At 47.4% G+C, this 24778-nt stretch overlaps 2 protein-coding genes and 2 long non-coding RNA genes across 4 annotated transcripts; 2 read left to right on the top strand and 2 right to left on the bottom strand.

Annotated features, from left to right (window-relative positions):
* Positions 1 to 1902: 1902 nt before the first annotated feature.
* Positions 1903 to 9682, bottom strand: LOC147651758 (uncharacterized). The gene is made up of 2 exons (XR_015273701.1): positions 4894 to 9682; positions 1903 to 2384 (listed from the first exon to the last, which is right to left on the bottom strand). It is a non-coding gene; the product is annotated as an uncharacterized LOC147651758 (long non-coding RNA).
* LOC111932994 (cytochrome P450 2J2-like) lies at positions 5275 to 16341 on the top strand. Its single transcript, XM_023932332.2, has 9 exons — positions 5275 to 5481; positions 7015 to 7177; positions 7816 to 7956; positions 9896 to 10056; positions 10860 to 11036; positions 11588 to 11729; positions 12292 to 12479; positions 13657 to 13795; positions 14251 to 16341. The coding sequence occupies exons 1-9, from the start codon at positions 5275 to 5277 to the stop codon at positions 14427 to 14429; spliced, it is 1497 nt and encodes a 498-aa protein (XP_023788100.1). The 3' UTR covers positions 14430 to 16341.
* Positions 16342 to 17947: 1606 nt separating this feature from the next.
* CYP2J2 (cytochrome P450 family 2 subfamily J member 2) lies at positions 17948 to 23034 on the top strand. The gene is made up of 9 exons (XM_023932331.2): positions 17948 to 18136; positions 18654 to 18816; positions 18933 to 19082; positions 19604 to 19764; positions 20165 to 20341; positions 20601 to 20736; positions 20918 to 21105; positions 21580 to 21718; positions 22390 to 23034. The coding sequence occupies exons 1-9, from the start codon at positions 17948 to 17950 to the stop codon at positions 22563 to 22565; spliced, it is 1479 nt and encodes a 492-aa protein (XP_023788099.2). The 3' UTR covers positions 22566 to 23034.
* Positions 23005 to 24489, bottom strand: LOC147651757 (uncharacterized). Its single transcript, XR_015273700.1, has 4 exons — positions 24367 to 24489; positions 23634 to 23731; positions 23242 to 23349; positions 23005 to 23168 (listed from the first exon to the last, which is right to left on the bottom strand). It is a non-coding gene; the product is annotated as an uncharacterized LOC147651757 (long non-coding RNA).
* Between the last annotated feature and the right edge of the window lie 289 nt (positions 24490 to 24778).

Here is a 24778-nt window from a genome sequence, read left to right as displayed (position 1 = left end):
CTGGGGTTGCAGCTGGCTGGCCTGATCTCCTTCCCTCCCACCGGCTCTCACTGGGAGCAGAACATGCCTTCTCCTGCTGATTTCTGCTTGCCATATTGATTGCAGCAGGGTATAATGGAGACAAGTCAGGCAGAAAGCCAGCCACCCTTGGGAATGATTAAAGAGCAAGCAGAAAAGGATAGAAGTGAAGAAAAACAGGCTGACACTTAGGACGTGGTGGATTTGGAGCAAATTATGCCCTTTTCCCCACCTCACCCCCACGAGGTGCCTGGGACGGTTCAGCGGCGCCTCTATTTCAGCTCTGCCCAAAAGAAGCATCATATCGACCCCCATGAACGCGGGGAACAAAATCCCCAGAACGTGTACAATATCCCTATTGTGCATGGATTTGCAGCCTGATTATTCAGAGCATAGCCAAGGAAAGGTAAGGCTATGACCCATTGTTTTCCTGCGATCAATTGAATACTGTCATTTGCATTTAAAACGCTCTAAATTCGCACTGTCAATATGCCAAACAGCTGCTCGAGCTTTTCAGCATTCCATGGTGACAATCACACTATCATACATCATTGGCACCAGGATTTGCAATACTCTCAGTGTCAAAATTTTGTGGGGTTTTTTTTTTTTTAAGAGGAAAAAAAAAATCCTCCCCTCCCCCCCAAAATACCCAAACCTGTGAAAAATCCACTTTTAAAATGATGGCGTTGGGTGCTGCTAAGCAGGCCTTCACAGATGCCAACATATCAAAATTCATCTCTTTTCTTCCTCTCCTACAATTAAAAGGTAGTTAAGAAAGAGGCTGTTCCTGATAGACCCACCTTCTGTTTTCTCCTTTGTATGCGTATTATTCATTAGCAGTCTAATAAGAGTTTCAAAATGCTCTGTGCCTCTGCCAGCAGGGCATATGTATGTAGACATGTGCTTGTGACAGATAAGTACATAAACAGCATATTGGCACCAGAAAGACATCTGTGCCTAGAAAAACGCTTGTGATATGTACATAAATGACATTTTAGCTCTAGTCAAGTCCTTGTGGCTTTGAGAGGAATATGTGACTGTACTCTTCTCTGTGAATACTGAAAAGGTGCGCCTTAGACGGGAGAGTTTGCCGGAGCTTTGCGGGGAGCCGGAGGATGCGGAGCAGCCGGGGTTGCGGCAGACGGTGGGAGAGCCGTGCCAGGGGAGGGTGGGCGCTGCCTCTGGCGCTGCCGCGGGCGAGGCCCCCGGGGGAAGCACCCGGCACCCCCAAATCTGCCTCGGTGCATCCGGACCGGAGCTGCCTGCGGGGCGGCGCTGGCAGCGCTCCGCTCCTGCGTGCGAAGGGAATCGAATCTTGGACCAAAAAGCCAGGGGTGATGCAGGGTCGGGGGGGGGGCACAGGGAGGGCTCCCTGCAGCACTTTCTGCTAGCTGCATTTAATTATCTGGCTGAAGGCTGAATGCAATCCCTTCACAACTGGCTTCTACAGCAGAAAATGGAAATTTTGGAGTGTTACAGAAGGGGACTGAGCATCCCATCTTCTGGGATCCGTCCCAGATGGCACAGCCGGACACTGCAGCTCTGCTCACACCACTTGGTTTAGGCCTGTAATGCCTCAGTTTGCCTGTTCCTGGTGACAGCTCCCTGCCTTAGAGCTCTGAGGAGCATTGGGAATATGGTCAGGAGATTACAGGTGAGAGGCTTATGGTCCCAGGAAAACCTAGAGATTTGCACCTAGGGTGAGGGAGGAGACAGAACATGCAAAATTTGAGGCACTTTAGTATTTACCACACACACAGAGCAGTAAATATGGACTTGGCTTCCTGATTCTGGGCATTGAAGCTGAAATCTGGGATATATGGGAGCCCTTATGTCCCAGTAAAATCACCCCAAGTGGGGAATTCAGCCTAAGAAGTGAGTTCAACCATGTCTTTCCTGAGTTTATTCCAGGAAGTTTGGGTGCTGCAGCACTCTTCATTCCTGGCTTTCTGAAATTACAAATCCCCTGTAGATTTCATTTGATCCAATAAAGTAAATCCTGAAAAGAAGTGAGTGTCCTAATCTGTCATTGACTCCAGGTTCATGAAGACTCACCTGGGTTGGAGCATGAAACAGCAGCTGCACCTGCATGAAAACCTTCTGGGACATGGCATTAAGATAGATATCGGGGTGGTCGCTGCTGTTCAAGAGCTTGCCTGAGGTGAAAATGGCCTCACTTCCTTGGGTCTGACTTAAAGAGGAGAGGAACAGCAAAATATTCCTTGCTGGAAATCAGGATGGTTCCTTGGACTTCAATGGAGCCTGTTTGTTGATGTGACCTGAGCACACGGCTTCCTGGGTGGGTGGGAGTCTCACACCTCCAACGTGATGGATGGAACAACAGTGGTGGATGAGCTGTTACTTGCCTGAAAAAAAGTGTTTTTTGGGGAAAATTTTCTTCAGTCATTCTCATTTTGCATGTTATTTTTCCTACATATGTTTCTAATCATTAAGAAATTCTGTAGCTTAAATAATGCTCTGAAAGTACGGTAACTGTTGGACTACATTCTGTTGTAACCTTATTGAATTTCACTTCTCTGGAAAAAATAATGGGATACTATATCTTGAAAAACAAATGGTAATTGCATTTTTAACAGAATGTTTCTCTTTGTGTTTCAAAACCTTCTGCACACAGTTAGACATCTAGCCAGGGAAGAAGGTACAAAGCATATGGGCCAATTTCTGTCTCTTGGCTGTTCAAGATGCCTTAATATTCAGGCAGTGATGTGTGTGTGTCCATGCAATATGGCACAATTTATCTACGTGGTATCCCTGAGCTCAGGTGAGGTGGTCAAAAGCTGTGAGCTGGGTTCAGGGGAGGTATTTAAGGAGAAATTGAGGGAAGGTGGGTCTACATCCTGTTCCCTACTAGATGTGTGGGTGCACATCCTCTTAAGAATTTAAATTTGTGTTATATGACCTGCAGAAGACCAATGTTCCAGCATTCATGGTGCTGACCAGAGGAACAGGTTCATCCTGCAGATGACTAGGATCTTACAGATAAGGATCTTGTCAACACTGCAGAGACTGGAGTTGTCCAAGAACCTTTGCACTGCCCATGAGCCACGGCGACGTGACTTCCCCAGTACTTTGGGGATTTGCACATCACCACGTGCTGAGAACTGGGTTGATTAAAGCCTGGAACCTGAAATAGCATTGCCACAGTTTGATAACATGCTGGTGTTATTGTCTGCCAAGGTTAGGAGAGCCCTGGTAATACTGGAAGGCTCTTCCCTAATTCTTTGTAAATCTGGCATGTTAAGAACTTTGTGAGGGGATGCATTTGGACATGTGAAGCTTCAAGGCAAAGGAATAGACTTGAGGTTTCTGACTGACAAGACACATGTGAGTACATGCAAAATGTGCTCCTCCTGCTAAAAATAACATTTCTCCTGTCAACCACGATGCACCCACCCCCACAACACCACCCAGAAGAACACATTAACACCTTGGCTTTGCACGTAGCCCGATTCACAGCAGCCACAAGTGGTAGAGGGATCTGCACTCTGTGCATGCTGACAAATCATATGGCACAGCGAGGAACAGAGGAGTGAAACTGGGCTAGCAGAAGTTGACGCCTTATCATCACAGTCCCTCTGAGCATGCTGTAGGCTGACACCTCCACCAACCGAGTCATCTCCCCGGTGCCAGGATGAGGAGCACGAGCCTGCTATCCTGATTTAGCCTCTGGTAAGCCAGGCTTGGCTTGCCACACCAGGAAGGCTGGAAGAGGTGCGTGGATGCAAATGGTGCAGGAGCACCGTGGGTGCGCCGGCACGAAGAGAAGCAAAGCACATCCAACCACTGCTGCTCACAGCTGTGCTATGGGGACATGGAAAATGTGCTTTATACACAAGGGATGTGAGATGTTTCTCCCATTGCTGTTCCCCGCTTGCTGCCTAATCCCATCTAAGAAGCTGTAAATAATATTTCAAAGTAAGAGGGGTTGGGTTGCAGATAACTATTGCCCCTAAAAAAGACTCCTGCCATAGCCAAGGTGCAGGTCTGTCAGATAGCCTGAGTTCTTCTAAGATAATGAAAGACATGGACTACAAAGCTTTTGAAAATGGTGAAAGACTAGAGAATACCAGATATTTTTTTCCCAATTATTGTTTCCTATGAAAAGCTGCACTTTTTTCCCTTAAAACTTAAAGCTTTCTTTAAAGCTGAAGACAGCATCCCTGCCCATGGCAGGAGGTTGAAATCAGAGGATTGTTAAGTTCTTGTTCAACCCAAACCATCATAGGGTTCTATGGCAGTAAAAATTGACCATCCTTCAGAATTTCTCACATTAAGTTCTAGGCAAATAATTTGAAAACTTGTTATTTATAGTTTTACTTTAGTATAAAGTTAGATTCTTTGCAAATTTTTTAAAAGGGGAAAAAAAATAAGAGAGCTGAAACCAAGTTGTAGCTAAATATCAGCAGGTGACACAAGGTTGATTCCAAGTCATAAAGGTCACTGTCTGTCTACTGCAGCCTCCCTCCAGGACAGCATGAAGCTTTATTCAAAGGAGATTTTCAGAAAACCCAGGAGATTTAAATGCATAAGTTCCAATCCCATGGCAAGCACATGAGCCTATGTTCTCACTCTCAAAATTAAGCTCCTTTAACTCTCGGAGAGTTAAAGGCTGGGAGAGCCCTGGGCCTCTGCAGTTCTTCCCTTGTCTGAACCTGCCCTGACGGCTCTGGCAAAGCCAGGAAGGCTTTGGTGGGCGCTGAAGGCACCCAGCCCTTTGCAGATGGTGCTTAGAACTTAACAGGATCAGCCCCTCAGCCACTTGTGTGGTGTCCATCACCTCAGATGCCTCAGCATCCCTGAAACTGCGCGACGCCCACCACATGTGATCAGCCCCTTAAGCTGCTTTCACCTCACCTCGAATGTTTGCCATGCCGATAATCCCAGCGGGGTGTCTGTATAAAGGAGCCTCTTGTTCAGGGCAAAAGGGAGGAATGCTCTTCCATAAGAAAATTAGGGAGTTGACAGAGATGTAAAGCCAAAGGTTTGCAAGATTGCTTTTGTTTGGCCAAATATTGTGAGGTTTGGGGGTTGTTTTTGGAGGTCCTGATGTTTAAAGTTAGTTATTCAGCAGGTGGTCTGGTAGCAGCTGTAAATAGAAAAGCAGCTTCTGTCCCCAGCCAGCTATTTTAGCTTTTTTTGTTTCTTCTCCAATCCTTGATTACTCCTGTTTCAGCAAATGTAACAGCAGAATCAAGTCCCATCCTGGGATGAAAACCTGCGAGTTCATCAGCCAAGATGGAGCTTCAGTTTTGGCCTGATTTGGTGTCTCTCTTGAAAAAGCTGAACGGTCGGATGCTCTTGGTGGTTCTGGTCATGTCTCTTTTGATTATTGACCTTGTGAAAAAAAGACGACCCAGGAATTTCCCTCCAGGGCCGCAGCTCTTTCCTCTCGTGGGAACCTTTGTGGACTTTAAGCAGCCCCTCCATCTTGCACTGCAGAAGGTAAGAGCTCCATGGACATTTTCCCTACTAACAGTATCTTACCCTTCCATGACTCTTATCACTGCACTCTGAAGCAGCAAGGGCAGCCTCTGCAGAGCTGGGTATGTAATAACCACATGAGATAGATGACTCTTCTTGGTTGTGTCTCTCACTATCACCTCCTCTTCCAGAGGAGTAGGATGGTCCAATGGGAAAAAAATCTGTAACAGAGGAAGACCTACATGTTCCTCCTGTTTCTTCCCATCTGACTGTGAACATTTCCTTCTGGATCCCAGAAAGGGCTCAGAAGGGCTGGGCCAGGCTGGGGGACAGGTGAAAAGTGCTGAAAGCTGAACTGTTTGGAGATCACCTATGGAAATTGTCCTGTCATTGTCTTTGCTCAGAGGCAAACAATTCACTCCATCACACCTGAAAGAAACATTTAAAATCCTGAGTTATGTCCTGTGTCTTCTTCTGTATTGCAGAAAGAGGCAGTGATCTCTCTGGAAAGGTTTCCACAGCTTTGACTCCCACCAGAGACAAAAAGAGAGAGATTTTATACATGCTGAGTATACCTCTTTGAAAAGGTGGAAGAAGTTCTGACATGCTGGCTGCAAAAATTCTTCCTGGTGGCTATTTGTCTCTTGCTTTTGCTTAGCAGGGTGACACCAGCCTGTCTGCCCTGGGTGTTCTCAGGGCACCAGCACAGGTGGTCTCTGAGGGAATCCTCAGGGAAGGCTGAGGCAGAAAGTTCAGGATATTTTGTCAATACACACAGTTATTAGGAAAATTAATCCCATTTATTTACAAGCACGCAATGACTGAGACACCCATTTGGTCCCACTGGTTTCGCTGGTCATCACTGCAGTTTGGGGTGACTCTCTGTGTCCTTTCATGTAGACACATTCTAAGAAGAGGATGAGCTCCTTGACAGAGAGAAGATATGATCCTCCCTTTACTCTTATACATCTCAGAGGAGACACTAATGCCAGCAAAGTCCATGCAAGGAAAATGGCTGCAATTTGGCCATAAATGCAGTCAGGCTTAAAATTAGATGTACGTTGCTAGCAATAAGCAGTTAGAGCTCCTGTCTGAATGGGAAAGCTGGAGAAGGAACCACACTGCTCTAGACACAAAGTTGATAAAAGTTGATTCGTTGTGCTTTGCCCTCAGCAGGAAGAGCCTGAGCATGGTGACCTGGGTGGTGGGACAGAAAGGGACAGAGCAGATGCCCATCATTTACAAAGTTACATCTTTGTTACAAGCCAAACTGATGTAAACACCTGGTAAAATCCAAGCCACATCAGATAAGCAAACCATCTCTCCCACACTACAGCTCTCCAGCCCTTTTTATGCCTTCTCCAGCCTTCAAGCAGTAGCTTAGATTGGATGGGACCTGCGTGCTTGGGTTTGAGTTTCTTTGAAGTCCCTTTGCTTCAAGCAGGGTTAAATTTCAGTTAAATGAAGTCAGATTTCCCTGTTCACCATCTTGGCCAGGTGAGTTTTGAAAATCCCCATCTTCTTGTTCTCAGAGGACAATGGGCTCTCTTTCAGCTTACAGGTCGGTACGGGAACATCTTCAGCGTGCAGTTTGGAAGTCTGACATTCGTGGTGGTCAACGGGTACCAGATGGTGAGAGAAGCTCTTGTCCACCAGGCTGAAATATTTGCTGATCGGCCAAATATTCCACTCCTCCAAGAAATATTTAGAGGCTTTGGTAAGCACGGCTACCAGGATTCTGGGACAAAACTTTCATCCCTCTGGAATGATAACTCTTAGAGGGGAAGAAACAGGTTGAATTCAACCCTTGTGAACTGCACCTGTAAAAGCTTGCACAGGGAAAGGCAAGAATTGAGTTCAGACTAATAATCTCACAGGGGTATGTTTTAATCTCTGTAATTTAGAGATGAAGATGGGTTTAAAAGCAAATTTTAATGAAAGAGGAGAAATAAATGCAAGCTGCCCAAAGATCGATACACTTGCAGCATTTCCACTTGGTTTTCAATCCTCCTTTACTTTTCCTGCCTGGGTTGCACACAGCTCCAGAGACGGGGTGCTCCTGCCTGCAGCTCTGCCAACAGTGTGATAGTACTCAGAGTATTTTGGCTTACACCTTTTTTTCCCACGCAAAGTGACAAAGTAGCAGATTAAAGCAAATCCATAAAGCTAGATCTTTAGCATAAGCCAATTACTCTTGAATTTTAATTCCCAGGCAAAGCCATAGCCTTTTCCGCATCCATGAGCTTTGTTTGCCTTGGTTTAAGGTTTTTGTGCGTGATGAATGGCCATTTCAGAATCCTAACATGCACAAGTGACCCAGAGAGAGGATTGTTCACCTGTTTTTCCTACCTACAGGGCTCATATCATCCAATGGGCACATATGGAGGCAGCAGAGAAAGTTTGCTTTAGCAACACTGAAAAGCCTTGCTGTAAATTTTGAGGAAAAAGTGCAAGAGGAGAGTCGGTATCTCGTGGAGACGATTGAGGAGGAGAAAGGTGGGGGTTAATGCACAGCACTTCAGAGCTTCCAGCTAAATGAATGATGAGAAGTAAAACTCTCACCCCAACACAGCTCCAAACATGAAAAACATTTTGTCAATAGCTCAAAACCCTATCTTACACTTTCAGACTGTGCCTTTTAGCACTTATTTTAGACCTCAGGCTTCCTATTTTAGTTGTTCCTTATTAATATTAAGCAAATATATACTAGGTGGTTATTAAAACATGAGTGTTTATATGGCTAAGGAAGTGTCTCATGCATTTGCGGAGGAATAAATGCAGCTCTCTTACTATCAGGCACTTCCACTCAGAGGCTTAGTTAACCTCTGCTTGTCCTTGGTTTTGCAAAGTATTTTAAAACTTGTTTAGTCAGGCTTTTCCTTTTGTATCACACACAGATGAAGCGTGTGCCTTGCTCTTTTATGGTCCAGCTTTTAAAAACTGCCAGAGGGATATTAGTAAGAATAATTTGTATGTTGGTACATGGGTGATGTTGCACTTCAGCTTTAAATAGAAGCAGATGGGGTTGAGCTAATTCTATGGAGCTATATATAGTAAACAAGAAAGATCTAAAAAGGAATTGTGAAATTATATACTAAACTTGCTCCGTTTTAATTGCTGTTGCACTAAACAGGCCAAATACTCCATGTTGCCAATTGATTATAGTCTTCTATAGTTCTAATCAATAAACTAATTAAGCTGCTGGTTTGGGCTTTTCTTCCCATTAGTAATGGCAAATAGTGATCATGTCCATCACTCTAATATCTGAGCACCAGCCTGGCTTAATTACTTTCTTGAAGAGTGGAGAGATCAGCAGTGCTGCGAGAAGTGCCTTGCATTTCAAAGTGATGCTCAACAGCAGCTCAGGGCTGCACTGGCCTTGTCACTGAGATCAGTCTCTTGTCACAGCAAGTGGCTCTCCAGGCTGCTGAAATGTGCCCAAGGAGATGAAGGTCCCTGCTCAGTAGCTCTCTCAGGGCACACAGATGTGACAAGCATCACATCATACTTCACTTTATAAATGTGCTCTATGGGCCCCATGAGCTATTGCTGGGGTTCACAGGTGGGAACAGAGATCTGCAACCCTCTCCCTTCTCTCCTCCAGCTCCCTTGATCTCTTCGTGGTGGACAACTAAAGCCCAGGGCAATAGTATTTTTACAGTGAGGTTGTCCTGGGCTCCCTGCCCTGAGTGAAGCTTTGAGGGACCCTCTCCTGGCATATCAAATTGGCACCAAACACACATTGGAGTGGACAAAGTTGACAACAATTGCATGGCATGCTGCTGGTTGCTTTCCCTGGAAAATCCAGGACTCTGCTTGTGCAGCTCAGTGTTAATGTCACTGCCTGCCAGCAGCCTGGGCTGGACACAGGAGGGGATGTCCTGGCCCCTGGTGCCCAGGCTCCAGTGGGATGCTGGAGGTGATGGGGGTGGTGGGTACCCCAGGACATGGGGTGAAACCTGAGCACCACCGTGGGTGAGAAGCAGGTGAGGTCTCACCCTGATTCACAGCTGTGGATCTGGTAGAGAACATGATTTTGACTGAGACTGAATGGGAAAAAAAGAATGAAAGCTGTCTTTAGAATCATAGAATCAGGGGGAGATTTATGTTGGAAAAGATCTTTAAATTGATTGAGTCCAAACATTAACCCAGCACTGCCATGCTCACCACTAAACCATGGCCCCAAGTGCCACATCCACACGCCTTTCAAACACTTCCAGGAATGGTGATTGCACCACTGCCCTGGGCAGCCCCTTCCAAAGCCTGCCATCCTTTCAAATGAAGACATTTTCCCTCATATCCAAAAAAATCTCCTCTGGCACAACTCTGAGGCTGTTTCCTCTTGTCCTATCCCTTGTTCCTTGGGAGAAAAGACCAATCCCCACCTGGCCACAACCTCCCTTCAGGCACTTTCCTTTCCTTTTCTTTCCTCCAGGACAACCCTTTGACCCTCATTACAAAATTAATAGTGCTGTTTCCAACATCATCTGTTCCATAACTTTTGGGAACCGCTTTGACTACCATGACAACCGTTTCCAGGAACTGCTGCACTCCCTGGCTGAAACGCTGCTGCTCATCGGAAGTTTCTGGGGCCAGGTAAAGCCACCTGGATGTTTTTCCAGCTTCAGCTGCATGTAAGAGCTCAGAAACTCAGGCTTCTAAGGCACTTATATAATCTGCCTTTTCCTGTAGAAAAAGACCCATGTTTAAAGGAAAATGACCATGAGAATTGTTTTACATTAGAGTGGATTTATGCATAAAGTCTATTAGGAAAGCAAGGAAATAAGTTAAAATTATTGGGCCACATGGAGAAAAAAAACACTACAGGATTGCAAAACCAATCTTATGCCTGGCATAACCAAAGAACAATGGGAAAATCTTCAAAATATCTGTTTCTACAAAAAGAAGAATTACTAACACTGAAAATTCCTGTCTTTTCCCTCACCCATATCCCAACCAATTTCTCAAATAACTTCTATTTATGAAAAAAATTAAGATTTCATATTTAGAACCAAAATAGGTGGATTTGGTGATAGATTTTCTGCATGGTTGCACATCAGGGGTCACATCTGCTCTCTGTCCCCTCTGTGGGGTCACACTAAGGGGCTCATCTCCATCCATCTCACCTGTGGCCACCTCACATTAGAGGACTCCTTTGTCCAGCCAGTATTTAAGAACTTTATCAGCAGAAAATATCTGTCCAATTCTTATTTTGTTTGCACTTGTTTACACCTGTGTAAGTAAATTTGTACAAATTGGACTGTTATAGCAAGGATGATTTTTTTTCATGGTAGCAAGCAGAGTTAATCAATTAATTGAGAGTCCCATCCTCTCAACTATGATACCTGCTCTTTTCTAACTCAAGAAATTCTCTTTTGCTCTGTTTGATTTCTTACCAGCTTTATAATGCTTTTCCCTTGATCATGAGATGGTTGCCAGGGCCCTTCAGGAAAATCTTCAGGCACTGGGAGAAACTTCGATATTTTGTGAAAGGCGTGATTGCAAAGCACAAGGAGGATTTGGACCAGTCCGAGGCAGGAGATTACATTGACTGTTACCTGAAGGAAATAGAAAAGGTAGGAGGGAAATAACTAAAACCACCTAAAGATTAACCCACAGAATGATCCAGGAAAGATTCAGGGCTGTTTTGTCAGGGTAGCTCTTACTCACACATTGCCTTCCCCTCCCTACCTCTGCCACATCAAACTTTAGCAGCAGCAGAAGCCTGATCACTTTGAAAACACACAGATTTTTTTTCTTTTTTTCCATTTGAAAGGATTTACACTTTGTCTTCTTCCCTTTTTCGTTCTGTCACACGGCGTAGGAGGACTCTCAGGGAACATGTTCATGTTTCTATGAGCACTCGCAGGCCTGTGTTTGCTATTGTGAAACTTGACATTTAAAAATGCTACCTGCTTTCAAGAGCCACTTTACAGCAACCAGGGTGTCTTTCAAAACAGTCCATAGGGCTTGAAATCCAGTGGAAGCAAAGGCTGGAGATTTCCAAGTCCAGGGGTAGATAATAAAGGAGCAGCAGGACTTCAGTTACGCACAGGTGATTTTGGATTGGGTTTTAAAATTATCTCTTCCAGAGTAAGAGTTTTCATAACCATGTTTTCCCTCCAAGTTTAAGGGTGACACCAGCTCCTATTTCCATGAGGAAAACCTGCTGTGCTCCACCTTGGATCTGTTCTTAACTGGGACTGAGACAACAGCGACCGCCATCCGCTGGGCTCTGCTCTACATGGCCGCGTACCCCCACATTCAGGGTAGGGCCACTGTGGGGTCCTTTGCTTAGCCCAACATTTGGTAAGGGAAACTCAGGGAACAGAGTTATCCCAGCTCTGCCACATCCTGGGTGTGCCTGTGCCCCAGGTATCCTCTTGGGAACCTTCTGTAGACAAGTCTTAGGATAAGCTGTTGAGGGAACTGGGAGTGTTTAGCACAGAAAAAAGGGGGGGCACCTTCTCATGCTCTACAACACCCTGAAAGGAGGGTGCAGCCAGGTGGGGGTCGGTCTCTTCTCCCAAGGAACAAGTGATAGGACAACGGGAAATGGCCTCAGGTTGTGCCAGGAGAGATTTAGGTTGGATATTAGGAAAAATTTCTTCACTGAAAAGGTTGTCCAGCCCTGGAACAGGCTGTCCAGGGGAGTGGTGCAATCACCCTGGAAGTGTTCAAAGGGAGTGCGGATGTGGCACCTGAGGACATAGTTTGGTGATGGCCTGGCAGTGCTGGTTTAATGGTTGGACTAGATCATTTTAGAGGGCTTCTCCAACCCTAAAAGTCCTATGAGGAGGGATATTTTGAATTTTTTTTTGCTCCCCATAGAGAAAGTGCAGCAGGAGATTGACGCTGTGGTTGGGCAGTGCCGGCAGCCCTCGATGGCCGACAAGGAGAAGATGCCCTACACCAGCGCTGTGCTGAGCGAGGTCCTGCGCATGGGCAACGTGGTGCCACTGGGGGTGCCCCGCATGGCCACCAGCGACACCACCCTGGCTGGCTTCCACCTGCCCAAAGTGTGTGGGGACCTTCATCCCACCAACCTTCATCCCACCAACCTTCATCCCACCAACCTTCATCTCACCAGCCTTCATCCTACCAACCTTCATCCTACCAACCTTCATCCCACCAACCTTCATCCCACCAACCTTCATCCCACCAACCTTCATCTCACCAGCCTTCATCCCACCATCCTTCATCCCATCAACCTTCATCCTACCAACCTTCATCCCACCATCCTTCATCCCATCAACCTTCATCCTACCAACCTTCATCCCATCAACCTTCATCCTACCAGCCTTTGTCCCACCAGAGCAGGGTCTTCACAGCCCAAGTCCCAAATCTCACCTGGAGGGGAACCTGGCAGAATATTATAGAAATATTGCAATTATATAGAAAATACAAGCCCTCTTGATGGATTCTGTGGGGCTGTTTGGGTCTCACCTCCTTACAGAGGAGAATTGTGACATCCTTATGGTGCTGGCTGTAATTTCCAATTTTAAAAGGTTTATGCTTTAAATTTTATAAAAGACACCCTCAACATATTACGGGAATAGAGAACTAGGAAACATAGGAAAGCAAACAGTTTGGGTTTGTTAACTCTACACAATATTAATAATCATCTTTTAAAAGTAGCACTTGATGAAAGGCATGTGATAAGTATTGTTTCACACACACTGTTCTGCAATTACAAAAGCAAATACGGGATTTATATATAACTGGTCTATTCCCTCTATATGACTCATTGCAATGAGGCAAATTTAAAAAAACCCAGGCATTTTCCTCCACATTGATTAGAATATTTCTCTTGATGATGGAGAGTGCGGAGATAAACCAGATCAGTTTCATTTTGTCCTAAAAAATCACATTTAAACAAATCGATTAGAAATTACTTGCTTAAATTGCTTCTAGTTCCTATGGGAATGCAGTGCTACCAATTTAAAGTTAGTTTGCATTAACATCACCTGTTACTGCAGCTCAGGGTGCAGATCCACACTTGGTGATATGAAAAGGCACACACAAGTGAACAATCCTGCAGGCTTTCACCCTCATTTAATTACGTGGCTTAGGGGGGGGGTGAAAAAAAATCCCGTTTTGCCCTTAGTGTAGTTTACAGAGCTAATAATAAGCCAGTCTGACAACACGTCTGCTCCTCTCCGCCGCGTAATCGCCCCTTTTCTCCACCTCCCGCAGGGCACCACCCTGATGACCAGCCTGACTTCGATAATGTTCGACAAAAACGTGTGGGAGACTCCAGACACCTTTAATCCTGAACATTTCCTGGAAAACGGCCAGTACAGGAGGCGGGAGGCTTTTCTGCCCTTCTCTGCAGGTAGGATGATGGATGGGGAGGTGGCTTTTCTTTTTGTAAAGCTTTTATCTTTGCCCCAAGACACCGCTTATAGAGAGGGGGTACAGCTGCTGTCCGGCTTCCAGCCCATCCCCACAGTGAAAATCCCGGTCACGGTAAATAGAGGCTGCTCGGAGCGGGAAGGAAATCAATTTGTTACTGCAGGATAGAAAAAAAAAAAAAAATAGGCTTTTTCTTCTTGCATAACTGGGTTGTTCAGACTGTTTCCGTTCTTCGCCTCTCGGAACAGGCGCAGTTTGCTCGGCAGTAAACTTCTGGGGAAGGTTTGAGCAGATTGTGTGGGTGAACATTGCCACCTAACCTTTCCAGGAAGAAAAGCTGCTGCAGCCTGTGCAAGGCGGCGCAGGCCAGAGGAGGCTCCCAGGTGCCTGGAGCTCGCTCGGGACTCTCTCGGGTTATTTGTGCTCCTTTTCCAGGCAAGAGGGCTTGTCCCGGGGAGCAGCTCGCCAGGACCGAGCTCTTCATCTTCTTTGTGGCCCTGCTGCAGAAGTTCACCTTCCAGGCCCCAGCAGCGGCCTTGCTGTCCTTCGCCTTCACGCTCAGCCTCACGCGCTGCCCCAAACCCTTCCAGCTCTGCGCCGTGCCCCGCGACTGAGCCGGGCCTGGGGCTGCCCCAGACCCCCACTGCAGCCTCACAAACCGGGAAAATCCCTTCCCCTCACCACACCAGAGATTCTGGGCTGAAATGATGGGCCCTGGAGGTCCAGCACCTGCCAGCGTCTGGGTGGCAGGGGAAGGGCACAAGGGCCTTTTCCTGCACACTGCAACAAACACAGCCCTTGTGGCTCTTCACCTCATTCCTGCTCCCCACTACCAATCTGACAAAATACATGGATTTAAAAGCCTTATTACCTAATTCCCACTGTTAGCAATTCCCAGTAAGGTGTCTTCCAGCTGCAAAACCATGGCTTTTCCATAGGGAATATGTCCATCAGCCAGAGATCACTTAGCAGCCCCTAATGCTGCAGCACCCAGATAGCCAAGGGCTCCTGAGGGGACCCTGCTCAGAGGGAGCAGCTGGCCTTGCACACAAACTCTGGACTCTGATTCAGCATCAATTTGGAATTTCAGTGGCCACAGGTAATCCTGAGGGTTTGGGCTCAGTGTGGTGGACACTCCCTGCAGCACCACATTGCTGCTGTCTGATGGAAATCACAGACTCAAGGAACAGTTTGGCTGGAAAGGGACCTTAAAGATCAACTCCTCTGCCATGGAAAAAAACACCTTCCACGAAATCAGGTTGCCCCAAGCACCATCCAGTCTGGCCCTGGACACTTCTAGGGATAAAAAAATATCTAAGCAGAGTTCTCTGCAGCAGCAGCAAGTGCTTTTTAGGACCTCAAAGAATATGTGGAATTTTTAATTAGGCTACAGGGGAGTAGAAGCAGCTTCTACCGAAGCCCAACCCAGGTGGGATGGCACAAGGAGCTGTGCTGCCGGCAGGTCTGGAAGGGCTACAAAAATACGGTAGAGCAATTTTATATTAGAAAATAAAAAGGTTTGTGCTAGTAAAATACAGATCAGAAAAGCTGCAATAAAATAATCCCCTGGGGTTGCTGGGGAGCAGTTCACCTGAAGAGCAGCAGAAAGGGAGCAGCCGAGAGTGTTGGAAGGGTCATGCCCGTGGTGGCCCAGCCCTGGCCCTCAGGAAGGAAGTTCTGGAACAGTGGCTTTGTGGTGGGAAGTCACGAGTTCAGCACTTCCCCTCTGTTTCTGGCAAAGATTTGTGTCTGTGTGTGACCAGCATGGATGTGACATGAAGCTGAGGAGGTGGCTGGGGACAGGGCACCCTGCATGATGACACAGCTTCTTCCTGTGCCAGGTCTCTCTGGATAAGAGTTAATTAAATATGCAACTTGTAGAGAATTTTTCCATTTATGTGACCAAGCATTTATGCTTAGAAATGCAGTCTCCAGTGTGCTTCAATTTGGACTATAGTCACAGCAAAAATTATTCTTTTTCCTCTTGTTTTGTTTTTTTTTTGGTTTTTGTTTCTCACCTTTCAAAAATGACTTTTCTGTGGGTACCCATTTAGGATATGGAATAGTTAACAGGAAAAGAGGATTACAGGAGTTTCATTTCCACCGGTTTTCTCCTCTGTCCCCGGCAATAGCGGCTTTGCTGCGGTACAAAGCAATCGCTGTGCAGTGGCAGATTTATGCCACAGGGGAGAGTCCTCTGCACATCACATCCCTGCCACGCCGGGCACACGGGGATTCTGTCACTGAGCTGTCCTTCCGACCCATCACTTTAATCCTATTGCGTTTTTAATTACTGTTTCACAGTCACAGGCTCCCATGTTGTGTTTTTGTCTTTGTAAAAGAGAAAACATAAAAGATCCAGGGACTTTTTTTTTTCCACCTATGAAGTCTTCGGTGCCACTCGGGACTAGGCACTGGTTTCTCTCCATTTTTGTATTCATTCTGCTGTAGGTCTGACCTCTGGCTACAGCTTGTATTATTTGCACTGGCTTAACAAATAAATATTGATCTCTTCTTCATTTCCAACTTGTGTTTCTTCATTACTTTGGGGTTTCCTCCCCTACTCCTGGAGATAATAAATTATTTAAGTCATCTTCTTTTTCTTCTTTTTTTTTTTTAATCATGTGGGGAAACATACCAAAATTAAATGCAATGATGCCATACCTTAAAGGCAGGAGGCATGAATTTATTTAATTTTCATGCAGATCCTCTCATGTCACTTCTGGTGAACATGTGCATCTCCAGCGGCTCATGCCTAAGCGTGCTTAAATACCAGAGGTGAAAAGAGATGTTCTCAAAAGCAGGCCTCTCCCCTTTAAATTCCAGAATAGAACAGCTTTGGCTTCTCCAGCTTCCCAAGTGTAAGGGTTATGGAGAACACGTGTATGGCATCACTCCAGTGGCTATTCTACACCTCTGTGCCTTGTCATCAGCACTGGACAATCCCAACAACCACAAGTGATGCCCTCAAAAGACAGAAAAGGAACCCAAAACATCCCCCAGAGCAGGAAGTGGCAGCTGGTGACTGCAAAGGGCTGTACTGAGCCACGTGGTGCAAGGTCAAAGTGCTGCTGCTCCCTGCTCCTTTCACAGTAAAACACAACATATACATCAAAATTCCATGTGGTCCCTGTGCATGAGCACCTCCCTAACCCAGAGCTGCTCCTGGGTGGGAAAATGCAGCACATTCTGCTGCCAGCTACCACCAAAGGGCCCCAGCCTGTAGAGCTGGGCATCTGCATCGGCTTCTCAGCACCTTCATGAGCTCTGCAGGGCTTTGGGAGCAGCTTCACTGCGGGCCATGACCCAAAGGACAAGGCAAGTGGGAAGGGATGGCTGCAGAGCTCAAGGCATGGCCAGAGCCAGCTGCTCTGCCTGCACTCGTCTGGTGGAGATCAGATAATGATGGTGCTTAGGAACTGCCGAGTTCCAGGACAGCTGTTTACTTTCAGCCCACGTCACCCAGACACACGGAAACACGAAACTGAGTCAGGTGGTTTGCGAAAGGTTTATGCAACCTTATCTCAGATGTCCCCTGAGACCTGGGGCTTGGCCCGGGACTCCTCGTACCAGGGAGAGAGCTGCTGTAAACAAGGAAAGCGTGAGGCTCTCGTAGCAGCTGGAGACTCCCTGGCAATGAGAAGCTGAAACTGGGACGCAGCACGGTGAGGGCACCTGGGAAGGAGGCAATGGGGTCATCCTGAGAGATGGGCTTGTGGGAACAGCACGCTGAAGCTGCCAGGTTTTAATCTCAATCCCACAAAGCTCATTTCTGTCCTTTAGGCAAGTGCATGGAGCACTGGGGTTTAGTAAAGTACTGAGGGGAAGCTGGAGGGGAAAGAGGAAACTGGGGGTGTTCTGGTTTGTGGTGGGTGATTTTTTAAAAATCAGATCAGAGGGAATGTTTCAGTTTAATCAAGAAGGGGTTTAATCATTTCTGAAAGCTGGGAAAGCAGGAGTCTGAATGTAGCTTTGAGAGCAGGCAGCAAAAGCCACTCCTTGCTGTCCTGTTTTTGTACCCACAGCAGATCATCCATCTCCCCCTGGCCCTGGGAGCCTCAGTGGTGCCCTGTGAGCTCAACCTGCCTGACCTGCTGTGGGACACGTCCCTGCAGAGTGCCACCATCCAGCCATGCTGCACTTCCTCTGGGACAACATCTCCCTCCAGACATTCCTTGTCTTTCTCTTCGTCTTCCTGCTCATTGCAGACTACATGAAGAACAGAAATCCAAAGGATTTCCCTCCCACCCCCTTCCGCCTTCCCTTTTTGGGGCACATCTATCTCATAGACTTCAAAGATCCTTTGGTTGCAGTGCAGAGGGTATGTGGGTGCTGAGCAGTATGGGGAAGGGATGGAGGGATTGCAGCCACACATCCCTGGCCATGCAGGGAAAGGGATAACCCAAACCCCACAGGTCCTGAAGGCTGGCAGGAGGTTTGCCCTCATCGGTGACATTTACCTGAGTACAAGCAGGGTGACAAGTGTGGAGTGATTCCATGGGCAAAGGTCACAGCACAGTCTCCACAGGTGCAGTCACAGATGTACAAACCCTAGAGGTGTAAGTGGGGGCTGGAATGGGGTGAAACAAAAACTGGAAAAACACAGGACTGAAAAATCAAACTTGGTGAGGTTTATTTGATTTATGGCCAATTAGCACCATCTCCTGATCACTGATTTGGGAAAAGAGGAAAGAAAAAAGACTGCCCTCAGGCAGAGTGCGCACATTCTGTCCCCGCCCTTCCCTTATTTTTACCCATGTCCCCTGACAGGGGTGTCCTGGTCTCACCAGGAACATTCATTGCAAATGAAAACCCCTTTTATTTATGTCCCCTCCCAGCTGAGTAAAAGATATGGTGACATCTTTGGTATGCAAATGGGCAGCATGAAGTTTGTGATGGTAAACGGGATGCGGCTGGTGAAGGAAGTGCTCGTGAACCAAGGGGACAAGTTCATGGAGCGCCCCGACATTCCCATCGATGAGGAGGTCTTCAGCAAGATGGGTGAGTTATCCCTCAACGTGCCTCAGCTCTAAGGTCTAACCTTGACCCTGCAGAGCCCTGGAGCTTCTCTCCCTCAGTGGAGATCGGCCCTGGCTCATGGGGGATGTTCCTGCCAGGACTGATCTCTTCCAGCGGGCACCTGTGGAAGGCACAGAGGAGGTTCACCCTGACCACACTCCGAAACTTTGGCCTGGGGAAGAGGAGCCTGGAGGAGCGCATCCAGGAGGAGTGCCGATACCTCGTGGATGCGTTTAGAGACGAACAGGGTGAGTGCCATGGCCCTCAGCAGCTGTGAAGGCAGGAACTGGTAGGGCTTGTCATAATTTCACTGCATGCTGAAAAATATCCCATCTTGCAAGGGATGCCACAACCCTGCCAGCATCCCTGCTCCTTCCTACAGGTGCTTTGCCTTCCAACTGGCTGGGGAAAGCAGCCAGGGACACACAGAGCATTATTCACTGCCCACCTTCAGCCTGCTCCTCTCTGGGAAATACCATGTATGCATAAATGCTGATGCTTCCAATGAATTCAAATGACATCCTGCAGACCTTGCTTTCCAAAGTAAACAAACATCTCCATAAGCTGATTGAACTGGGACCACTGGGGTTGCCCTGCCAAGCTTGGCCAGCCCATGGGGTAAGCCAGGCACCCCAGGAAAGCACTGACATAGGATAGTGCCCATTAGGGGCCACTCATTTCATTCATACTTCTTGACTATTTTACCTCTGACATGTGTTTTTGTCTTTCCTGAGAAGAGTGGAAGAGAACTGATCTTTTTTTTCTCCAGGGAATCCTTTCAACCCTCAGTTTAAAATCACTAATGGTATTTCAAATGTCATCTGCTCCCTCATCTTTGGCAATCGGTTTGAATACCATGATGAGGATTTCCAGAGACTGCTGAAGCTCATGAATGACATGGTTGTCCTCCATGGAGCCATCACAAGCCAGGTACAGCCCTCCTGCCATCAATCCAGGGCCATAGTTTCTTCTCTGGAGTCAACCTCAAAAGTCACAGTGTTGTCATCACCAAACCTGTCGTTCCCTGTTCCTTTTTTGCACAGGGTAGATTTGCCTGTCATTTTTTAATTCCTTCTGTTTAAGTTGTGCTATGTTTGTGCTGCTCTCTCTCACCCAAAATCACTTTTCCTGCCCACTGATTGCCAATCTGCCCACTGAAATAGTGGGTAACACACAAGTTACCCCACAATGAGAATGCTGCTCTTCTGGAGCTGAGTTGTTTCCACCAGCTCCTGAAATTCAGCAAGTGCAATCGCAGGCTAAAGTCTTGATGTCAGAAGAGTTTTTAAAATCCTTTGTTCAACTTGTCTTTCTCCTTTTGTGTTCAAAGCTGTACAACAATTTCCCATCTATAATGAAGTACTTACCTGGAGCCCACCATACCATTTTTAAAAACTGGAGGTTATTGAAAGAGTTTATGCAAAAGCAGATCAACAAACACAAGGAGGAATGGAACCCCTCAGAGAGCCGGGACTACATCGACAGCTACCTGCTGGAGATCTCCAAGGTCAGCAATGGGGAGAAAACCCTCCTGGAGTGAGGCTTAGAAATCAGAAGGGATGGGAAACGAGCCCAGATCCTCCATCTGAGCTGCCTTTGTGGCCTTTTATGAGCTCAGGACAGACATCAGGTTCAGGCCACCCATCAGCAGGACGGGGATGCAGGGGGTCAGCAGCTTCTGCCAAAATCCTTGGGGTGTTCTGGACCAAGTCTGGTGCCAGGAGACCCTCACTGTTCCTGTGGCACTAACGCACCTTCTCGTGAAGGACCATGACAGTGACACTTTCCGGGAGGAACACCTCGTGTCCTGCGCCCTTGACCTGATGTTTGCTGGGACTGAGACCACGTCCTCAACCCTCCGCTGGGCTCTGCTGTTTATGGCCACACATCCAGAAATTCAAGGTACGCTTAGCGAAAAGTCCATGTTTTCCCTTGCAGCTTTGTGAGAGACCAGTTGGGAATGTCCCCACACTCACATAAGAGGTGCAGGCAGTGGCCCAGGTCCCTTGGTAGACCCTTACAGCAATAATATTTTATTGTTCCAAGGTTTTTTCCCTAGGCTCATTCCTGTTTCTTCCCCCAGCCCAGGTGCAAGCCGAGATCGATGCGGTCATTGGCCAGGCACGGCCGCCAGCCCTGGAGGACAGGAACAACCTGCACTACACCAACGCCGTCATCCACGAAGTGCAGAGGAAAGGCAACGTTATCCCTTTCAACGTGCCAAGAATGGCATCAAAGGACACCTACCTGGATGGCTACTACATCCCAAAGGTGAACTCTGGAGTGCTGGGACTCCAGGAACACTCCCAGCTCCCTGGGCACGGTGCCAGGCCAGGTCCCTCCTGCACAGACAGCGTCCCTGCCCTGTCCAGAGTCCACTCCTTCTGAACATGGATTTTTGCCATCCAGTGTTCCCCAGCTCCCTGAATGGTGCCCCAGCCCCACACACACCCTTGAGGCACAGCTCCCAGCTCTTACAGGGACTTTCACATGCACACACACGAGATGGCCCAAGATTACAACAGATAAAAACAATGCTGATGAGGGAAAAATGCAGTTATGTAACTGCACTTCCAAACAGACTAAAAGTAGAAAATTGGCCTGCAGTGGGGTCTTTCACAAATAATTTCAGTAGAATTTGACTAAGGATGTTCTTCATGGAGAGGAGACTGGAAGATAAAACTGTCCCTCCTACTACTGTCAGTGCCAGAGAAAGTGTGATTTCTTTTTCTTTTTCCCTCTTAGGGCACTGTTTTAATGACAAATTTAACCTCTCTGCTGTTTGACAAGAATGAGTGGAAAACCCCTGATGCTTTTAACCCTGAGCATTTCCTGAAGGATGGGAAGTTCTGGAAAAACGAGTATTTTCTACCATTTTCTACAGGTACATTTTTCTAATTTTGCTGAATTATGGTGCACATGTGGGCTTGGGTTTCCAACTGCAGGGTGGAGACGGAGAGGAAAACAGCAATGGAAAGGGCAGATGTACCCTGGGAGGTGCTGCTCAAAATGCTCCCACGGCCTCCCCAAAGCACCACAACCATACTTGGAACCTTTTCCTGTCTCTTTTCACATGCACAGAAGAGAAATGAGAATGAATAATAAACCATGTAAATTCCAGAGACCTTAGGAACAGCTTCACTGAGGCAAGAGCATTACCCTGTGCTGCTGCTCCCACGTGGCTGAGCTCACCAGGAGCCTCACTCTTGCCACCACAGGGTCCCCCAGCCAGCAACTTCCAGTGAGAGAGGCTGCTTTTAGCACCTGCTTCCCACACCAGCACCACACAACTTCTCTGGTACTCTCTTTGGTGAGCTCTCCCAGCATGGAGAGCCATGGTTCTCACCCAGGTTGTGTGTGTGAATTGTCCTCATAAAGTCATGCAGTTTGGGGGCAGACCATGTAATGCCAGTTATTAGTGAGAAGCTTGGTTTGGGTTACAAAACTCATCCAGGAATGGGGTAACACAGCTGGAATATGGTCCTAAGGGCAGGCAGAAGCATTTTCAGCAGCAGAAGCAGAGTGTGAGGATGCTGTGGGTTGCTGTCTCCACAGGGAAGCGTTCCTGCCTGGGTGAGCTGCTGGCCCGTGCTGAGCTCTTCCTCTTCTTCACATCCCTGCTCCAGAAATTCACCTTCCAGGTACCCCCAGACACCACCCTCAGCCTCCAGCCCATGATAGGCATCGCAATGTCCCCACAGCCCTACAAGATCTGTGCTGTGCCTCGGTAGGGAAGCCTTGGCCACCGTCCTCACATGGAAAATCCTTTGTCAAGGGTGCTGAAAACAAGCCCTTGACAGCTCCAGGGGGAGGCTGGGCGGTTTATTTCTTTCAAAGCAATTACAAAATCATTTCTTTTACAATTAGATCTTGCACTCTGTATCCCATGATGATGTGATCATGGGATCAGCCTGGGAGCTACCAGGGCATTATTAGGCTTGCCCTATGGCACTGTTAATTAATGAGGGGCTTGGGGCTTTCCTAATTTTATGACAGATGGCCATGGCTCACCTTGGCAAAATGAGGGACACTTTAGAGACTGCACTGTTGAGGCTGTGGCTGGGTACAATGGGAGAGCAACATCAGCCTTTGTTTTATAACATTAACACAAGTATTCGACATTTCCTTAGTATGTACTTCTCTAAAAAAAGTCACTTTGTAACACCTGTCTCATACATCAATAAATCTTTATCAAAGCAATTTTGTGTCATGAAGTGTTCTGCAAAGTGAAGACCATGCAGGCCATGTCCATCATGGGCTGTGAGCTTTGGCCATGCCCTGTGTCTCTGCCCCTGCACTGCAGGAGGCTGGCACTGTAAAAGCAAAGGCAATTCCTACAGAAGTGATGGAAAAAATGATCCTAGCAGCACAGCTGGAATTAAAATATACAAAATCCTCCCTGTTTACCTGCCCAGCATCACGGAGTGGCTGATGTGTCCAAGGGAAGTGGGGTGAGCTCCAGCAACACACGATGAGGTTAAGCTGCACTCAACAGTCTAACGAGGAAAATGCTGCCTTGGAAAAAAACAGCAACAAATTACTATTTGGAGCCATCATCTACACAATGATAAGAGTCCCAAGACTGGCAACCAATGGTTAACATTAATAAATGCACTGAACTGGGAAACAGCTGCACCACAAGGAACCTGTTGAGGCCTCCAGGCAGAAGCTGCAGCTCCCAGGAGCAGGATGGGAACTGAGGAAATCAGCACCAGGAACACACAGCTCCAGCTCCTGCTGAGGAAATGAGCAGAGAGCAACTTTTTCCTCTTTTCAATTTTCCCTGGAGTACAGCTCACCTCTTCCTAGAGGAAGCAAATTTCTCCCAGGTGAACAAAGCTTCTGGCACAGCTCCTTCAGCACTGGTTGGGGGGTTCTGCCCACCTCCTCTGATTTTCTGTGCCAGTGGAAACAAGAGTTTGGACTGAGATACTGTTCCTGGTACTTGACGCTGTTTCACAGACCCGTGAGGTGGAGAAATGAGGACACATGAGGGGACACAAACCAGTCCATTTATTAAATGCAGTCTTGTCTCATCCCACTCCTAGGGAGAACCTGGTCAGCCCCAGCCCTCCACCCTCCTCTCCTCATGCCAGCTGCCCCCCAACCTGCAGCTGGCACAGGCTCCCACACCTCCCCTCGCCAGCAGAAACAACAAAGTCATTTGACTCTCCAGACCCATCTCCTTTTTTTTCTCTTCTCTGAGAGAAGCTGAAGGGGAAGATTGCAAGTGGGCTGCACGCCTGGAATTGACTGGGAACGGGAGGGGAACAGTGGTAAGTTTCTGCTGTGTGATTATTACTCCCAAAACAATTCCAGTTCACAGGTGACATCTGACTGTTTTGTGGTACTTTTCTCCCCCCAGTGCTTTGCTCAGGTTCCCATTTCCTTTCCCAAGCTGCTGCTCTATCCAAAAGCTTCCTCTGTAGGCCCCTGCTGGGTTAGTTAAATTCCAAAAGAAGAATCAATTTCACAGGCATCTTGAATATTTTGCCCCCTCTGCCTAAACCATCTCCCACACACATGACTGACCTCAGCTCCTCCTTTCCTTTGCACTCAGGGCTTTAATCCTGCACTCCTCTTCCAGGGACATCCCTCACCTGAACACACAAAACTCCTGCTGCACTGCTTGGCTCTTCAGGAGCTGCCAGAAAGCTGCAAGCAAACAGGGTCAGGACTGAACACATCCTGCAGCTCGGCTCAGGCTTCCTGCACAGCTGAGCACCTCTTCCCTCCTCTCTCACACACCTGCACGTTTTGGTGCTGTGCCTGAAACTGCTTTTATGTCCTCAGAAAGCAGGAAAAGCAGCTCTTCCATAATGGCTTAACACTCTCTGGGACAGGCCCTTCCACACCAGGGAAGTAACTGGGCTCCTCATCCTCAGAGCTTCCCTCTGGAGGGCTGAAGGCTGCCAGCTCTTTACCAACAGCACTTCTGGGCTGG

Source organism: Cyanistes caeruleus, chromosome 9, assembly GCF_971803275.1.
Source record: "Cyanistes caeruleus chromosome 9, bCyaCae1.hap1.1, whole genome shotgun sequence".
Lineage (NCBI taxonomy): Eukaryota > Metazoa > Chordata > Aves > Passeriformes > Paridae > Cyanistes > Cyanistes caeruleus.
This window is presented reverse-complemented; position numbering and strand designations above follow the sequence as displayed.